The sequence below is a fragment of the Parasteatoda tepidariorum genome, chromosome 6, assembly GCF_982258835.1.
Source record: "Parasteatoda tepidariorum strain Cologne lab strain chromosome 6, Ptep-v5.0, whole genome shotgun sequence".
Classification (NCBI taxonomy): Eukaryota; Metazoa; Arthropoda; class Arachnida; order Araneae; family Theridiidae; genus Parasteatoda; species Parasteatoda tepidariorum.
Window position 1 is genome coordinate 16,872,490 of NC_141760.1, and position 19,547 is coordinate 16,892,036.

General features: G+C 30.6%; 1 protein-coding gene across 2 annotated transcripts in view; it reads right to left on the bottom strand.

Moving 5' to 3' along the window:
• Window positions 1-462: 462 nt before the first annotated feature.
• LOC107440091 (glutathione S-transferase 1) overlaps window positions 463-19,547 on the bottom strand; it is a 33,668-nt gene continuing 14,583 nt past the window's right edge. For both annotated transcript variants that reach the window (XM_043049129.3, XM_043049127.3), the window contains exons 2-5: window positions 11,199-11,257; window positions 7,166-7,307; window positions 5,845-6,009; window positions 463-721 (exon numbers count right to left, since the gene is read on the bottom strand). In XM_043049129.3, the coding sequence (XP_042905063.2) occupies window positions 584-721; window positions 5,845-6,009; window positions 7,166-7,307; window positions 11,199-11,257 (504 nt within the window). In that variant the 3' untranslated portion in view covers window positions 463-583. The remainder of the gene's footprint in view (window positions 722-5,844; window positions 6,010-7,165; window positions 7,308-11,198; window positions 11,258-19,547) is intronic.

A 19,547-nucleotide genomic window follows, 5' to 3' on the forward strand; every position in this document is an offset into this window, starting at 1 on the left:
TTTTTTAAGATTGGGGGTAAAAACCGATCTTAAATCTGTTCCAAGTTTCAGAACTCTTAGCATAAATGGTTCTGGAGCAATAAGACAAACTCTTACTTTTATTATTAATATAATATTGATTTATTTTGCCTCGTGAAATTTCGGAGTTCTCTGTGGATGGAGACATTTAAGTGAAAGAATGTTTCGCGTACATTTGGAAACAAACAATAAGCAAATAACCTTAAGAAAACCTGCGCTTTGGCAGTAAATTATAACACCATGAGAGATAACAGTTTTAATAAATGTTAAGATTTAAAGAATTTCGCCAATAAGAACAAAAAATTAAAGCTATACATAATCTTTACTTTTTCTTATCATTCACACAGCTCTTCAATTTACAATCTTTGGATTGAACTGAAAGCATGGACTAAAATAATTTATAAAAAGGAGGAAAACATAAAAAAAAAAACAGAACAACACAACTTAACAGAACAGTGATTTATTTAAATTCGTATTAAAACAAATGAATCATATTACTGTGAAAATAACTTATGCTTCAAGGAGGAACAAGCGTATTTTAAAATGACAAATGTGCAACATTTCTTTATTTTCTAGATTTTAAAGCTTCCCTGAATTCGTTGAGAGGAATTTCGTTGATTTCTTTAAAGTCTGGAACTTCTGATTTCATTTTGTTTAGCCAGGCAGTGATTTTAGGGTAGGCAGCATAACTGAAGTCATCCAACTAGAATAAAAAAGAAACAAAATTAGTATAATTGTTATGTGACAGTACCTTTAACAGTTTGTTCCAATAATGGTCAGGGTAATTTTGAGAATACGGCAGCGAATTTGATAATTTTCATCTGTATTGAAAAATGACGCCAAATTAGCTATTTTTTAAAAAAAGTTAAATAGCTTTTCAAATATTAAAGTTATTTATCTGTTCTAAAGCCCAGATAATTCTTCACGGCAAGATTATGTATGTAGTTTAAAATAATCGCATTATCGACAAATATCGAATAAAAAATTACTTTTATAGTTAATGCATTTATTATTTATGACATCGTATTATTACTCATTTTTTAACTAAAATTTGACTTCTAGAAGAGTGTGAAACTAACGAATAAAAAATATGTTAAAACGTGAACAATTGAAACAATGCAAACAACTATAAAAAAATCCCATTTAAAGTTGAGCATAACTGAGAGGAACTGAATTGCACAGAATTACAAACGAATTGCATCCTTGTTACACCAAGACCAAACTGAGAGCTAAAATTAAATAATTTTGGCTCTTGACGGACACGTGAGATTAATATATATATATATATATATATATATATATATATATATATATATATATATATATATATATATATATATATATATATATATATATATATATATATATATATATATTGTATGTATATAACTATTGCATTAATATATTTTGTTTTGCCTATATTGATGCAATATCAGAAAGCACTCTTTTTTTGAGGATATAATCGTGTGGACTGATGAAAAGATTATATCTTTTATATTCCAGTTTTTTTTGAAAATTTCATCCTTTTTTTTTTTTTTTAAATCAGTTGTTAGCTATTTTTTTTCATTATTATTTCCCCCCCCCTTTTTTATGTCTATAATTTTCCTTTGTTTTGTCTTCATTTTGAACATATTCGATAAATATATATATATATATATATATATATATATATATATATATATATATATATATATATATATATATATATATATATATATATACAGTGGAACCGGTAAAAGGGACCACCTGGGTAAAGTGAGCACTTGAGTAAGGTGACCAATTTCTACAAGTTTTATTTAAAGAGTCCTTTTTAAGGAGTCTTCATAAAGTGATCACCTCTATACAGTGACCATTTGACTTGGTCCCGAGGGTGGTCAATTTAGACAGGTTCCACTGTATATATTTATTCTGGAGGGCTATGCGCCTGTTCGCTGTCGCTCACCAACCCCGATAATTGCTTCGCAATTATTGTCGTTTCTTATACTAACAGTTTTCCTATTAAAGTTAAAATTATTCGCTTAACATGTATGTACTAAAAGAAATCCTGTTTGCTTACTCTTGTGCCTTCACTTCCCACCCGAAAATCTTATTATCTGTTAGTATTATAAATATTTAGACACATTGGTAAGAAGAATTAATTTTTCTAAGTAATCATTTTTTAAAATAATAATTATATTTTTATAACAATATATAGTTATAACAATATATCGTTCAAAAAAATTTGATGAGTTTACAACCGTAATTTAATATTTTCGTTTACCAAATGGGCGGACATATTAAATACTGTTTTTGTTTGCATCTCATTGTGCATGATCATTAAGTTTTAAATCACTAAACAGATCTCTTTAACTGTAACTTATTACAGTATGTTAACGTTATTTGCACAACAATAATAATTGTAAAACGGTTAATGAGATTTGACGACCTTCTTAGCTAACTTTATCTTAAAATGTAGAGCAGAATTACATTATAATAATAATAATAAATGCAACTATTCTCTTAGTTTTGAACCAAAAATTGAATTAAAAACGTAATAATAGCTGTACAGGAAAACTAAGGCTCCTATTCTATCAGAGCTGACCTATCAAGCAATATTGGAGCAAACAAGTTCGCAAGTTAGCGTTATGTTAGTATTAGTTATGTTATGTGCTTATGTTAGCTCTTTGCTTGCTACTTATAAATGATAAGTCGGCCTGTCTAATTCAGGAGCTCTACAACTTTAAATAAGGGATGCAAAAATCTTTATAGAAAAGCAATTCGCGATCGCAACGCTCGAGTACGCCGTCTAGCGGGAGCCTGCAAATATCAGACATTAATTTATCACTTTTTCATTTAGCTCCATCAAAATCATTGACTGAATCAGACGACATTTTTTAGCAGCAAATAAGAAACAAAATTTCCCTAAGGAAAAAGCCGAAGAACTTGAAAAAAATCTCCAGAATATTAGTAAAACTTTCAGGAACAGAACACGCCAATCATTTGAAGAAAAATTCCTCAATAATTTTTAATTTTTATTATCAACAAACTTGCAACTGATGACTTCCGATTTCGGATACTGTTACAGATGTGTGTATTAAGGTAAAATGCATTTCTTCTGTCTTCAATTCATTACGAATTAAAATGAAGTCAACATTGCTTTCGTCTTTCCAGTGAATAAATATGAATTCAGAACATACAGAATTGTAATAGTTATAGCATATTCTTCTTCGTTATAGAATAGTATATATTTCTGTATCCATATAATTCGGAAAACAACGATAAAAAATTATCCAAGCTACTTGAAATAGTGCCATTTGTGCTGATTCGTAATTAATTTAAACGTTTTCTTGGTAAGTATTTTTTAGTTTTGAAAGAATAAGTTCAACTAGAATTCAACTATTCTGTTTTTAGCTACATATTCAAATTCATATCAATTATAAAATTTTGCTGTGTAGTATGTTATCTGAAAGTAATGAAGGGAAAAACTATGTATCTTTTATTTGAGAATAAAGTTTTCAAACAAGGAACTTATCATTTTGGAATTCTCCGGGAATTATAAATCAGGTAAGTGCAATGATTTTTACAATAAAAAATTTGCTTGTAAATATTTTTTTTTTCATTTGATGATGGTTCTATGCAGAATGGTTTTTTACGTCTGATTAAGAACTATAAGAATAAAAAAAAGAAACAATATGAAAGTTTTTATTTCAATGTAAAGAATTCTTAAAATCGTTTTTTCATCCTAAGAATTCTTTATTTTCCGTTTTTTAGTTTATAATTTTTTGATAAAAATTGTTCTCAAAATACTTTTTTTGAAAAATTAAATGGTATAACATTATGTGTTTATGTATACTTCTTGTATATTCCAATGTTTGAAGTAATATGATTCAGAAAAGTATGGAATAAAAATTCGGTACTTACGTATTAACGCCGCCGCCGCTACAGATTTGGCGATTAAGTGCCGCAAATTTACACTTAAAATTTTTGCGACAATTCATAAAATAAAACACTTTATTTAAAATCAAAATAGTCAATCTGATTTCAGTGGAAAATGAGCCGATATAGAGTTTAGCATAGATTCAAAACAATCATATCGCCATATGAACTCTGATAAATAAGATTCCAAATGAAATAACATTTCCAAAACGTACGTTTACCAAGATAAAGTTTTATGTTGTGGGAATTGGTACATTTTCGTTTTTTCGGTAAAATATTTCCCTCCTGAAAAAATAAAATTGCACCTTGTTTTGTTTTTGGCAAATCCCAAAGACGAATTTTCGTAGCACTAAAAATGGCGACAAAAAAGAATTGTTTTTTTTTTTTTTTTTTTTGTTTCGTCAGCATTCTTTATTTTACGTTTCTTAGTTTCTAAATAATGATTTTTATTGAAACTTGAAATATTTTGATAAAAATTGTTGTCAAAAAACTTTGTTTAAAAAATTAAATTTCATAAAATTATGAGGCTTATGTATACTTTTTGTTCATTTTAATGTTTGAAGTAATATGATTCTTAAAACTATAGAATGTAAAGTTTAAATGGGCCTTTCATGTTATATCAATAAATTTAGTAATACTATTTCTCGGGCATTAGGTTTTAACTGTTATAAGAATATACATATTTTTTTCTGTTAATGTACAAATATTTTTCCGATGTGTTTTGGATATTCCTTCTCTAATAAAAAGAGATACCATTTTGTTTTCGTTTGCATAAGAAAGAATATCAAGCATTTTTCTTTTTTAAATTTAATTAGCCACAATAAAGAAGGAACGTTGTAATGCTACGTGCTACATTAACGACGTCTCTAGAGTAACTGAATGACTGCTCATATAGAAATCGCAGGTATTAGTCTCATACAACAACGCCCCCTATAGTTCGTTGCGATCGCGAATACCTTTATGACTTTTGTTAGTTTTATGCTGATGACAGCCAAAACAATATGGAAATGAATGAGGAAATACTGGATCCTACCACGTGATTTTCAGGCCAATAAAAATGCACGGACAGCAATGTGAAACTGGTACAACATCATTAAACATAATCAAAATAAAATAAAAATCGCCACTCAGCTTTAGCTGGTAAGTTTAGTTGTAGCATTTTAGCAACAGCATTATTAAAAATTATTACCTTTTCACACACATGCGTTCTCAATTTTAATTGGCTGTTTTGTGCGTTACTAACCGCAAGTCTTCTGTGATTGGCTATTTGTTATCATTTCACTCTCTTGTTATATTATATAAAAGATAGATGTATATATAGAAAACTGATATTAAAAATGTAAGTTTATTAAATAAAATAAATCCTCACTTCTCTGAACAGTGCACAGTAATCAGCGTCCTTTTTAGAATCCTTGTCAAAAATGAAGTAAAAAAAGTGTGAATACAAGCTGTCGCTATTTAGAAATCGAAACAAGAAAAATTAAAAATAAAACTGCCATCGAAATCTAACAAATCACTACCGAGGAAGGCGAAAATGAAAACATCAAAATATCTTTGATTGCAGGAAAAAAGTGGAAAGGTAACTATTAGAAACACCATGTCCCATCAGGCAATCAAACTGGATTATGCTATTTTCTATCATGGCCAATTCACTAGTGATGCAACATATTTTAATTACGTTTTTGTGACTTCTTCGCTTAGACTCTGATTTGAGACCCCTACTGTGCATAGTTTTTTTTTGTCATCGCATTTTTGACATGGATTCTAAAAACACGAATTAAGGGCACTGAATATTGTACAACATTGCATAGAGCATATTGTACAACACTTTTAGTATAACGAAAACGTTTTATAGCTACTAATTACATTTAAGCTACTCAAGAATAATTAAGTATATTTTAGTTGTCTTACTTCTGCAAAAGTTAGACTTGCAAGGATGGAGAGGTCAGCAACAGTCAGATGATCACCCGCAACGTATGGAGTCTTGGAAAGAAACTCTTCTAAGAACGCCAAGGTTTTCTCAAAAGCTTCCTTCTTTTCGGGATCTTCTGCCTTTCCCAAGAATAATATGGGATACTAAAAAAAGAAGAATATCCTATGAGTGTAAGTTACAGAGAAGCGTAGAGAGTTTTTACTTAGTGAATGTAAAAAGACAGTTTTCCAAGGGTTGCGAAATGGCAACACTTCCCAAGCAAATGGGTGCAGCGTCTTGCCAAGGTAACAAGATTAAATGCTAATTATATGTTGGGTTTATCGTTTTTTTTAATTATTTGTAATCGAATTTAAGAAATTTTTGTTAATTTTACGGTTGTTTTACTTCAATTTCGTAAAATGCTTTGATGTTTTTTCTTCCTTAAAAGATTTTGAGTTAGAACAAAGACTTCGTATATTTTTATCTTAGCACTAAAAGTAAATTCCGATTTGATTTAAATATTTTAATCTCTCATGTTTTATTTTTCTTAAACTTGTTACTATGTTGAATCTAACGCATATTTATATATTTGACTTGCAACCTCTTAAACTAATAGAAAAATAAATATTGTTAAGGGTTGCTTTTTCCACTTATTTAAATGTTACTCAGTATCTGTCGGAACGAAGTTCCAATATAATTTATTTCATAACCGACGGTGAATAGTCGACCCAATACTGAGCTTACCCAGCTTATAATCAACCCAGAAGAATTGGGAACTGCTCTACTGGAAAAAATACTAACCCGCATTCGCGTTACATAAAGAGGAAAGAACACGGAAACCTCCCACGATCAGCCTGACGTCACTCAGATTCTAACAAATGATCCGTCTACCACTCTGTTCCACTAGCAATGCGTTCGGTGCGAGTAGGGTGCGAGTAGCGCGCATGTCAGCTTAAGATGCGCCATTTTTGTGAACCAATCAAACCCAATGCTCTTGCAACACCATATAGTTGTTTCTTTTTCAAGAACGTTCTCCTCATTTATCGAAATAGGCCCTCAAGTCTAGGAGTTCAGTAAAACTACGAAACGGTAATCTGTTTTAAATAATACTATGATATATATCGTAAAAGATAGCACGAATTAAATTTCTGTCTGACGTGTTTAACTTTAAAAGGCTTTCATATTGTTTTGTAAGCATATATTTGTATAATTCGACAACGAAATAAAACGGAACGACAGGCAGTCGTGGATGATTACTTAAAGTGATATTAGAGTATAGTGTATGTCTATAAGATATATAAAGGATATTAAAATACATACCATGTATTCAAGCTCAGCCTTATAGAGAGTGCCAATATCGAAATAAAGCAGCCTGTCGACAAGGGCTCTTTCTTTTGGATCCTTGGGATACAGAGGACTGTCAGGAGAATATTTGTTCACAAGGTATGTGCAAACAGCACGACTAAAAAACAACAAACATATTAATTATTTAAGTAAAGGAGTAAGTACATATTTTCATACAAAACTTGATTTACAGTAAATACTTTTTATGCGAAATAATTGACATTCCATGAAACAAAAATAGAATATAATAAATAACGGAAAAGTAAACAACTTGATAAAACTAAATTTGGTATATTATGTTTGGCTTTAGATTTCAATGTTGCAATTTAAAATTTTTTGAACTCTTTTTAAAGCCTTTTGGTCTTAAAAAATATCCGTTTTTTTCTTCTTTGTAATTTTATATTTATTTGTATTTTTCTGTATGATAATTGTATGTATTTACAGCTTCCCCGATTATCCAGAGTTAACTCAGGTATGTATATATTTTATTACCATCGTTGAACAACCGACACAATTATTTGGGTTTAATGCTACTCGGTAGCTTTGTAATCCTGAATCCAATCCTGAAGACAAGAGAAATCCTGGATCAAGTATTGGCATAAATTTGCCTTCGTGGAGGACTTTTTGATGGAAGTAACCATCATTTCAGTTACATGAAGTGGAAAACCACGGAAACATCCTACAGTTAGCCTGATTTCAAGGGGACTCTAACCCATTATTCGTCTACCACTGGAGAAGCACTGTGGTCGGTGCAAGCCGGATGCGAAATTCGTATTCGAACCTGGTTCACCTCATTGGAAGTCGAACGCTCTACCCCCTGAGCCATCCCGGCCCAGGTATGTATACATTGCAAATATTTATCATCCCGAGAAAACTCGGGTGTAGCAGAAGTTTTCAGAACTTTTTGTTTCATGAAGCTTTTTGTTTCATGTTGAAGCAAAATATTAATAATAATTATAGTAATAATAATTATAATAATAATAATTATAATAATAATAATAATTATAATAATAATAATTATAATAATAATAATTATAATAATAATAATTATAATAATAATAATAATAATCTGCTGTGATTAGAAGATAGCCAAGTTTTGAATTTGTTTTTTAAAAAAATTAGTATGGGAAGCGGTTAAAGGTGAGTTAGGGCTCTCTTCCAAAGGTCCGAATCCGCCTGTTTAAGATATACATAGGATTACTTAGAACCAAAGTCAGCCCCGAACCTGAAGTTGGATTAAGGCCAAATTTATCTCGTTGGACTTTGATATCCAAACAAAGAAATTAGTGAATAAAAACTTTTCTATCACCAACCTGCGAAAGTAAAAGCAAAGAGAAAAATTGAACCAACCGAAACTTCAAGATGTTTAAAACAAAAAATGAAAAATCAAAATATTAAGCTAAATATAAATCATTTGAGAATTAATGCTAGACTCACGAGGCAAAAGAACTGAACAAGCACTGTAAATTTTATACTTCATAAATTTTACATTTCTTATACTTAAAAAGAGAACCAAATGTTTGTTTAAAACAGTAGTGTATTAGAGAAACAGTAGTCTAGTTAGTAAGTTTGTAGCAAAGAAGTTAGTGAAAATTTGATCATGAATCCGAGCTAGTCTCATCTCTAATGTGTATGTATTGATTTCCAATAGAGCCATAAGTCGCAACAAAATTGCGAACTGCAGCTTTACGCTTCGAAAAACATGTATTCTTTTTCTAAAATTTCCTTTTAGTAGCCTGCGCATAAATTTGAGAAATTAGGTCTATCAGGTTTAAAATATCCATACGAAATATTTATATCTGAATTGCATTAACAAGATTTAAACCAATGTTACAAATGTAATTTATGTTTAATCTTCACAAGGTGCTATATAATTAATACAGGAATTTTCAACAATATATATTATATATATATTATTAGATTAAATATATCATTAGATTTTTAATGGGCCCGAATAGCCTGAATGGCAAGTTGCTGCACTCGCGTTCGTGAGAACGAAAGTTCGAACTCCGCCGATCAAAGACTCCCCGTGCAACTGGTGCACGTTGGATCTGTCGGGTCACAAAATTCTCCATTTTCCTTTAACTAATTGTACCTCTGGGGGTACTGAATTGGAAATTGATCATCTCTGGTTCAGGTCAAAATTACGATCTATGGATGTATGAATGGGTCTACCCTATAAACGGGTGTGACGAATGGGTGTGGCAGGAGTCAAATTCTTGCATAGATGGTGCCACTGTAAAACAAGAAAAATCGCACCATTTGTCTTAATGGCCTACAACAATATATTATTAATGAATAAATTTAATACAAAATTTTTTCTCATTGCTTGATGTCACAGTGATGTGTGACGTTTTTTTTTCTAATTGTTTTAATTTAATCCCTTTTTAGTTTAATGTTGGTTGTTTGATGTCACAGTGTTGTGTGACAATTTTTTTTATGTCCGGAATTTAATTTTAATTTAATTTTAATTCAATCTTTCATTGTTTATAATATTTGCACTTTTCTTTTTATTTCTCTTCATTTTTTTTTCTCTGTGAAGAGAATTGAAAATGTCTCTTTTTACTCTTAAGTTAGCAACACATTTTGTGTTTTTCTCCTTTTCACCTTTTACAATTCAAGGTCGTCTGACCCCACTGTCCTTCAAGGACGAATTCTCTTCCCTCACTTTCTTTTACGTCACCACTTAAATTCTTTTCCCATCACTTTCAAGTAACCTCCAAATTTTTGCACGTAGTGATTCTTCCGGTTGGTTTTTCTAGAATTTTCCAGAATTTTTTTTAGCGTGTTCACGCCTTTTTGTATGTGTGGGAGTACTATTTTTTGCACTGATTGGTGGTGACCTAATCGTGTAGTAATCCCCCCATCCAATCACAGTCATTCTCTCTCCTGCTTTTCAACTCGCATTTTCCCGCGCTTAAGTGACGCCATTATTATTAACGTTTTTTGGTACTGAAGAGTACACACTTCTCTCGGGGATTGCGGTGCGGCTGGTAAGCTGGCCCTCTTGGTCAGCGAGCCACGCCAAACCACCCCAAAGCTACTTTTTTTGCCATTTTTTTTTGATTCATCATTTTTTTATTTTAGATCAATTTTGTGTTTAGCCAGTTGCTTCCCTTTATTATTATAACTACACCCCTCCCCACTCAGGGGATTCGATGGTCCTCTGTAAAAAAAATGTATTTTAGAAATTAAATAAGTGAACCTGAATACTTTGTATTTTTTTTTCTCAACGTCTTTGTCGTCCCTCGACGTCTTCATGTTTGTTCATCGAGGTGAGTAACTCATTTTTTTTTTTGTGTATTTATTTGACTAGAGGATAGTTACAACTCATTTATTGTCGTGTATAAATTTCATAGATGTTATTCAGTCGTCCCCTAACTTTATCTTGACCACGAGCCCTTGCTGTTGGGTTAAATTCACGTGGCACTTAAGCAATTGTCCTCCCACTATTTTCGATCACTTTTGGCCTTTTCTTTCCATCAATTTATGATGCTCCAAATTTATCATCAAAATTTGTTATTTAATTAATCTTTCATTTTTCTTTAATTATCTTAAACTTGATCGACTGGATACATCTATCAAATTTTACAACCCAATTCTCTGTATATAATATAATCTCAATCACTTAATCTACTACGGTACCTCTCCTTTTAAATTTATAATTACTTTAATTTTCGGCACACAAATAAATCCTAATACTGCAATAAAATTTTAAAATTGGTACACTTGAATTAAAGAAGCATTAGCGTGCAGGTTAAATAACAACTCTTCAGTAATCAAATTTAAAGACGTAAGTTTCGAAACATAAGCGTAACTTATTCGAATGCAATGTGAAAGCAAAGGAAATGTAATAAGAACTTACAAGTTTTGCGTCGGCAGAGCTATGTGTGATATCGTTTATGTTACGATGTTGTGCATTTTATTTCAGTTTTCTATCAAATGTGCTTCATATTATTTTTAATCAGTTTACTTTATCGCTAAGATTTTGATTTAAACTTCATCTTACCTTTCCCAAAGATAGAATCCATTATCATCAATAGTGGGAACGGTATGTTGTGGATTCATCTGCAATAGAAACAATAAAACGTTAAGAATAATTGTTTTATAGTAATTAATAAAATTTGATAAAAGAAAATTATTACAACTGAATTAAAAAGAATACATCAATTTTTAATGTCAATGAACTTTTTGTTGTAAGGTAAAGAAAAAAACTAAGAAATCTAAGTTGAAAACATTAGTAGTAAACAATTCAATATATCAATATTTTATAAGTATTAAGAGCTAATAGCAAGAAGAGAATTTAAAAGGTTAAACAAAATGTGTATCTTATTAAGGTTTTTATTATCTGGATACTTCATAACGAATATTATTACCATACGAAATTTTATTATCTAGTGATACTCGACATGCATTTTTCTCGAAATCCGCGAGTAAAAAGTTGGAAGACCCTAACGGTAATATTTAAAAATATCCAAATACTATGCGATTTAGAATAAGGTGAGGGTAGTTTTCAAAAATAAAAAAAAAGGTTTGTTCTGGGTCATTTAGGTATTAACTGCTCTAATAGAATCAATTACAAAAAGATAATAAAATTTATTTTGTAACTGGTAAGACTGGAGTTATTTGTTATAATTATTGCGAGTCATGAAGTTAGTTTTTAAAATTTTATAGTCACCATTAAAAGATAAACTATTAATTATTTCAGTTAAGAATTTTTTTTCTTGCATTCTTAAGAACAAAATTTTTGAAGAGTAGACAGATTTACCCCATGCTAATCTTCAATAGTAAACTTGCAATAAAAGTATCGGAAAATTATGTATATGAAATAGCTTGGAATAGTAAATCAATATTTATTATTAAATGTACCTTTTTTTTAAAAATTTATATTCAGTGTTTACTAAAGTAAATCAAAAAGCTTAACATGCAGCAGAGTACATTTTAGGTAAAGCAAAAAGGTAAATGAAACATAAATTGTATTAACAAAATCATTATTCATCATTATGTGTATATATTTAGCTAAAAATTAGTTTCGATGAGTCCATAAAAAATGTCAGTTAAGCGATAGCAAAATTCAGCTCAAAATTTTATTGTTAAAATTACATAAACCCTTTCGGTACTAGGGTCCTAGTATTAGAGCGCATCATTACATTACTCTCTAAATCCCTCATTTTAATGACTTTTTTTTTAACGGTGAGTTAGCAGAATTCGACGTTAAAAATTAAGAACATTGTCAGATTGTTTTATTTTATTTTATAACCATCGTTAAAAGGCCGGCTCAATTTCGGGCTTAGGACTAATAATGTTCAACTCCACAGCCTTGTAATTGTGAGCCCAATCCAGAAGACAAGGGAACTTCTGGATCAGTATTGGGATAAATGTTGCCTTCATAGAGGACTTTTTAATGGAACAAACCCGCATTTGCTTTACATGGACAGGAAAACCTCTCACGGTTAGCCTACGGCAATGGGCCTCTAATCCATGATCAGTCTACCACTGAGAATTGTGGTCGATGCGATCCAAGTGCAGAATTCGCATCGACAAGCTATTTCTGGGATTCGAACCCAGTTCACTTTATTGGAAGGCGAACGCTCTATACCCTGTACCACCATGGCTCGATTTTCTGGGGTTGTAGGATTTTATATTTAAAGATATATAGAATGCAGTGTATCTCACCAGTCATCGATTTCTTTTATCTGCCCAATTCATATTACAAGGCCGAAGGAGATAAAAGAACGTAAATATGTTCCGCATATTATTTCAAGATTTGGGGAAGAACGAAATAATAAATTTGTAACAATGCTATAAGATTGAATTGTCTTTGGTAATCTTTATGGCTTTTTCTGCTATCGGAACAATGAAGAAGATAGATAAGAAAAGAGAATAGATTCCTCACCAATAAAAACTTTCTCCTCTTTTATCAGAATAATGCTATTTTATTTTGTAGTTTAATTAACGCACTAAAACCATTGTTTAATTTTTTTTAAAACTTAAATCCTAAGAAGGTTTATCATGTAAGTGTGATAAGGTTTTCAAATACTGCTGAATAAAATGTCCCCATAGGTGATTACAATAAAGTTTTTAGACAAAATTTTAGCTTATAATACTTAAAACAAATTTTAATCCTCTTAATTTCGATTCAGATCGAATACATTTATTTAGTAAGTGTGGTTGAGTTAATTGATTGAATGTGCAACTTAATGGTACAATAGCCGGATACTGCTATAATGCCCATAACTATAAGACTTAGGATGCTGAGTAACAAAACTTAATGGTAGTAAAACCTTTGTTATGGTAAGTAAGAAAACTTAATGGTAGTAAATCCTATGTGAGAAACCTAAGCGAGAACAAAACTAAAAAAGTATGGGGCCGTGAAAAGTCTGTATTTATCATAAGAAGACAGCTATCGAACAGAGAATAATAAGTGGGAAAATAAGAAACAAATATTTCAGTTTAGAAGTGGTAAACTGAAACTGGTACTATACAGTACCTTTTTATGGACGTCGCACTAGAGCTGCACAATGAGCTATAGGCGACGGTCTGTGAAAAATCCTTGAGGATGATCCGGAGGCAACATGGATAGATTACAGGGAGGACACATTCACACACCATCCACCCATGCGCAGATCGTAATTTTGACCCGAACCAGAGCATGATCAATCTCCGATCCAGTAATCCTCGTAGGTATTGATTTGTTATGGGAGATTGGAGGACTTTGTGATCTCGACAGATTCAGCATGCACCAGTCACCTTTTTGTATAAGGGCAGTCTTCGGCCGACAGGGATCGAACTCACGACCTCTCGGACATGAACTCAACGCATTACCAGCCAGGTTATCCCTGCCAAACTATGTCTCCAAAGCTAAAGAGAATAGTAGGGCTAGTTCACTCCTTTGAAGAAACTCTCGCCGGCGCCAAACTTCCGATTTTCGCCAGTGACGTCACGGTGGCGCAAAGCTTGAACTTTTACTTCAAGAACGAAGCGTTCGATCTAACTAGCTTCAACTAATATTGGAGCATTCTTTTTTGTGACATATTCCAAGACATTCTCTGTTTCCTATAATGATTCTTCTCAGTTTTGTGAAGTGAATTACAAAAATTTAAAATTATTTATGAAATGCCAGTTTGTGCCATTGCAACTTACAAAAATTCTGATAGAAACACAAAAGGAAAAAATATAATTTTCCACGTGTTCCCTAAAGTAAATGAACAACTATGTAAAGAATGGCTTCAACATTGCAAACGAAATGACCCAGTTAATATTAAATATGAACGAATATGCAGTTAGAATTTCTTAAAACAAGATTATGAAGATAATATGAGAAATCGTTTGCTTGGATTGCCGATTAGAATGATTTTAAAATTGCTCTAACTCTACCGAGTGCTCTCTTATCTAAGAGAGGACTAATTGTTCCGTCATCTGCATGGATGAAAGTGTCTCAGGAATTTGAGAACATTTTTCAAAGTGTGCATGCAACAGAAAATCAAAAAGTGTCAAAGAATTTATAAGTGTATTTATTAGAGGGACGATATACCGCAGTGAATAGAACAGAAATACGTTTATTTTGCATTTCAGAACTTTTATAAGAATTCGCCATCTAAATTAAAACAGCCCAACTATTTCAAAAATTTAAAAATGATTAAGTCAGAGAAAAAAAAACTTAAATGAAAAGTATAGATAATTAATAGTTAAAATTCTCCTAGTTTCATAACTTAGTTTTAAATGTAGTTATTCTAAATATTTATTATTTTTTTAATTATAATATAATTATTTTTTTACATAATTATATTCTTCTAAATTTAAATATCTATAAGCAATTGCAAAATTTCTAATATTTTTATGAATCTAAATTATTATTTTGTTAGAATAATTAGCGTTTAAGGCTGTTGTTTCCCAACGATTAAGTATAAACAAATTGCCTTAACAGCATATTTTAAAATCAAGATTCTGAATTTAACCTAACTTTACAAATTATTGTTATCGAACAATATGTAGCTAAAAATGCGTCGATATACGAATTAATTTTTTGCTTAATAATAAAAGTTAAAACTGAAAATTTTAACATAAAGTATTTATAGCGTCATTTACGACAACTAGTAAAATATTTTTACTAGTTTGAAATGGTATTTAATTTAATATTTTGGCCAAGAAAATTATTTAAAACTATGTTTTTGAAAGGAAATAATATGTTAATTGCATGAAGTTCGAAATCTAATATCAAGAAAAAGTCGAACTTAGTTTTGTGGAAAGAATGATACAAAGTTTTCATAATATATTTGCTTGCGATCTCCGAGATCTGTGTGCAGCGTGACGTCATGAGGAGGGAAATCGTAGCTTCAGCTCTAAGAGCGGAATGAACTAGCCCTTTAATTTTTTTTAGCCCTGCTGCCAAGCGTGAGAATAAGACTAGTAAATACGAAAGTAGGTGACTAAAGCTGGTAAGTATGAAATTAAGAGTATGAAGAAGGTGAGAGAAACTAAGACTAAATAAGGAACAAAAATTAGTATTGAAATTAAAATTTGCTGCTACGTAAAATCTCAAATAGGAAATAAAAAATTATTTACTATGATATGAGCTCTTCAATGTTTATTTCATAATAATTAAAATGACAAAAACATAAAAGGTTAAAAACTGTTTTAAAGAACCCCCCCCCCAAAAAAAAGATCTTTCGATTGGAGAAAGTCACAGAGAAAGAAAGTATTGAAAGAATTAATCAATGAACAAAGTATAATATTATGCGAAAGCAGGTCAATGAGCTTTAGTTGTCATTTAGGGATAGCGTGCAAACATTGAAAAATGATAAGCATGTGGTTTTACGACGTTTTTTCGCCAAATTATTAGAGGCCTCAGAAACATGTGACATGATTGACTAAGTAACTAGCGGAAAAGTTAAGTTTTAATACCCGATCAATCCCGCCCTTTTTTTTTTTTTAATCAAAACTAATTTTGTCTTCATCTCATCGTTATGTTTTAAAATACTTTAAGTGATAATCGTCTACTTCTTTTAATTAATACCAGTTTATAGCTATTTTACTTATTTTTCAGTAAATATGAAGAATTTGGAGCTCAGGCACTCTAATGACAAGCCACATTTCTAATAGTTCAGGATAGCTTTTTCTTAAGATCTTGTTTGGCAAAGCGTTTCTGTGTATTGCGTTTCTGTATCTATAAGAAATTCTAGAAACTTGTAGAGTAACTATCTGTAAGCAATATTAATGAATAGTGTTATCTATATTTCCCCAAACCTTTCACACCATAGTACACAAAAAAACTATGATAAAAGGTCTTGACTGTTCTGAACTTCTGCTATTTATGATGAAAACTCAATTATGCTCCTTAACCATTTCAGAGTGAGTGCAATTGGTAGTTAACCCTCAAGGATACGATTCATTCTAAAGAATTGCGACACATAATTCGCTACCAACCGGTGTCCCAGATATTTAGAATTAATCTTCTTTTGTAAACATGTAGTGACACGTATTATTTAGAATTCTGCAGTTCGTGAGATCAAGTCACTTTCTTATTTTGAACATTTAGATACATTGATATTTGAGAAATTCCATCGAATACAGCCTACTGAATCAATTACCAGAGTTTGACAACTCAACTCACCAATGCTTTACTTGCAATTAAAAATGAACGGATGCAAACGTTTTCTTCTTACTTAAATCGAGTTTATTCGTTGGAGTGGGACGAGATAGAGCTGAAAATAGCCGCTGGCCATTCGCCATGTGGCGAGTTAACAAAAAAAGTAGCGACTTCAATTAAATAAACAACCGGTTACTTTCAATTTTTTTTTCTAAAACTATTAAATGATAAAAGTACATTAATGCAAAAAGAGTCAATAAAACGGAATTTTAATTAAAATTCCCAATGATTAGATTCAAAATTTTGATCTTTCAGAATCTATCAATTAATAATGAAAAGATTCATGTGGAAGGAGAGTTCTTTAATGATTCACATAATTCAAAGTTGTAATGTATACATTACATGAATTAGCTTCCAATTTTTTTTTTAAATATTTCAGATCTTTTAACTAAATTCTGTCAAATATTTATATTATTTTTTATAGTTGAATTAATTTTTTATAGCTGTATATTATTTCGAGTAATTTTTTTAAAAAGAAAATAGTAGCTCTTAAATCTCAAAAAGTGTCTATAAATTGAAACGGACCTATCGATGTAGGCCACAGACTCACTAGGATTAAGGAGAAAGTGGCTAAGTTATTAGAGTCTACCGGCCACTGGCTACTAACTGAAAACTTTAATTTTCAGGTCTAAGACGAGATCACCACGATGCAGAAAAGTTACAATGCATCGAGATAATAAAAGTAATACCATACTTTTTCAAAAACGTATTACTTGGTTGCATTTTAAAATTTAAAAAAATCCTCTTTTTAAATTAATTTTATTTAACCCTTTGACGCAGATGGGATACCGGTGTCCCCCTTATATGGATTTTTTTTTTGTTGCTCTAATTTCAAGCAAAAACATATTTTGGTATTTTTTAATTACAAAAAAAAAAACAGTCTAATAGTTACTAAAAAATTCCGTGAAATTATGGGTACTATATTTTTACTAGGTAAAGGGTTCATGGTTACAGTTTAAAATTTAAAAATAAGAATTTTTTTCTTCATATCTTATTTAACCCTTTGACTCAGATAGGATACAGCTGTTCCTTTCTTATATTTGTTTCTGCCGCTCTAACTACAAGAAAAAACATATTTTGGTATTTTTTTAATTAAAAAAAAACAGTTTAATAGTTACTAAAATAATCTGTTACTATATCGGAATTATATTTTTATTAAAATAAAAAATCTGAAAAAAGGAGTTTTTTCCATTCTTACTCAAAATTTACCAAAAATAGATTTTGTAAATAAAAGAACTTTCAATGACTGGATCATTGATGATGATGATGATGATTAACCGGCATTTTTGAGGCAATATTTCGCTTAGATCGCGCTTATAGTAGAGTGAGAGATGTAAAGTGAACTAGTACTACCACTGAGGATGAAGTTTATAGAAGATGAATAGCTTTAAGGAATTGCAGAAATGATTGTAGTCTGTGATTGTCTGAAGTATCCATCAGATAGGACTAACCGTTTATTTAAGCTTGCGTGGTATCTGATTTAACCGTTTATTTATAGGTACAAATTTTCCATTACAAACTAAAGGACACACACATGAAAATAAGAAATTTTTTTTAAAAGAAATCAGAGCATACATTACTGATCAACATTTTTTATTTTATTTAATAAAACATTTTTTATTACTTTTCGATTACAGTTTTTTATAAATTCGACGAAAAATTAAAATTTAACTTTCTTGTTATTGATTTTTACATGATTTCGCTAAATTAAATGAGAACGAAGAGGGTGGCTAGGTTCGTACAGTGGGATAGTATTACACTAAAGTGTGGCTGAGACTTGAATGTTTCGCCCTTACCAATTAGGGTTAAACTCTAAAATGTTTAATGTTAAACATGCCTAACCTTGCTCCGGAACGCTGAGAATTATTTTAAGGGGCACTAAGTGCTCCGCAAAACTTAGTCTGCAATCAAGAATGATTTTTATGGTAAGGCAAATTATCAATAGAAAGTATATGTCGTTTATAGTAATTTTTTAAAAGCCTGTCACAGTCTGATCTCAAATCTATTCCTTTATACCGCAGTTCTTTTTTCTTCTTGAATTTAGTTATTTTATTTTGAATTAAAAAGCTGGATCGAGAATACTTATAATTTTTTTATAAATGCATATCCCTTTTATATTTTACTTAATTTATTGATATAATTTTTTTTTTTAAATTTTTTTACTTTTTTTTTATTGACATTTTACAGAAATAATTTCTTAAAAACAATCGAAATGTTAGATGAATTATGGATTGCTGAATTATGGATATAAATATTACTGGTTTAAAAAAATCCCAACTCTCGGAATACATGTGATCCTTCTGAGGAACTTCTTTTACAACAACATCAGAAGTGTCAAGATTGTGAGACAATCTGAGGTGATTTTACAGACAGAGGTGATTGACATTTTTCAATGAATAAATATAAAACGAAGAAAAAATTAATGAACTAAAAGTGAATTAGTACACTAATCCAAAGTCACATGGTGAATTCATTACATCGTTACCATTGACGTTACATCGTTACCATTAACGTTACACAGTTAAAATTAACGTTACACCATTACCATTAACGTTACACCATTAACATTAATGTTGCACCGTTACCATTAACGTTACATCGTTACCATTGACGTTACATCGTTACCATTAACGTTACACAGTTAAAATTAACGTTACACCATTACCATTAACGTTACACCATTAACATTAACGTTGCACCGTTACCATT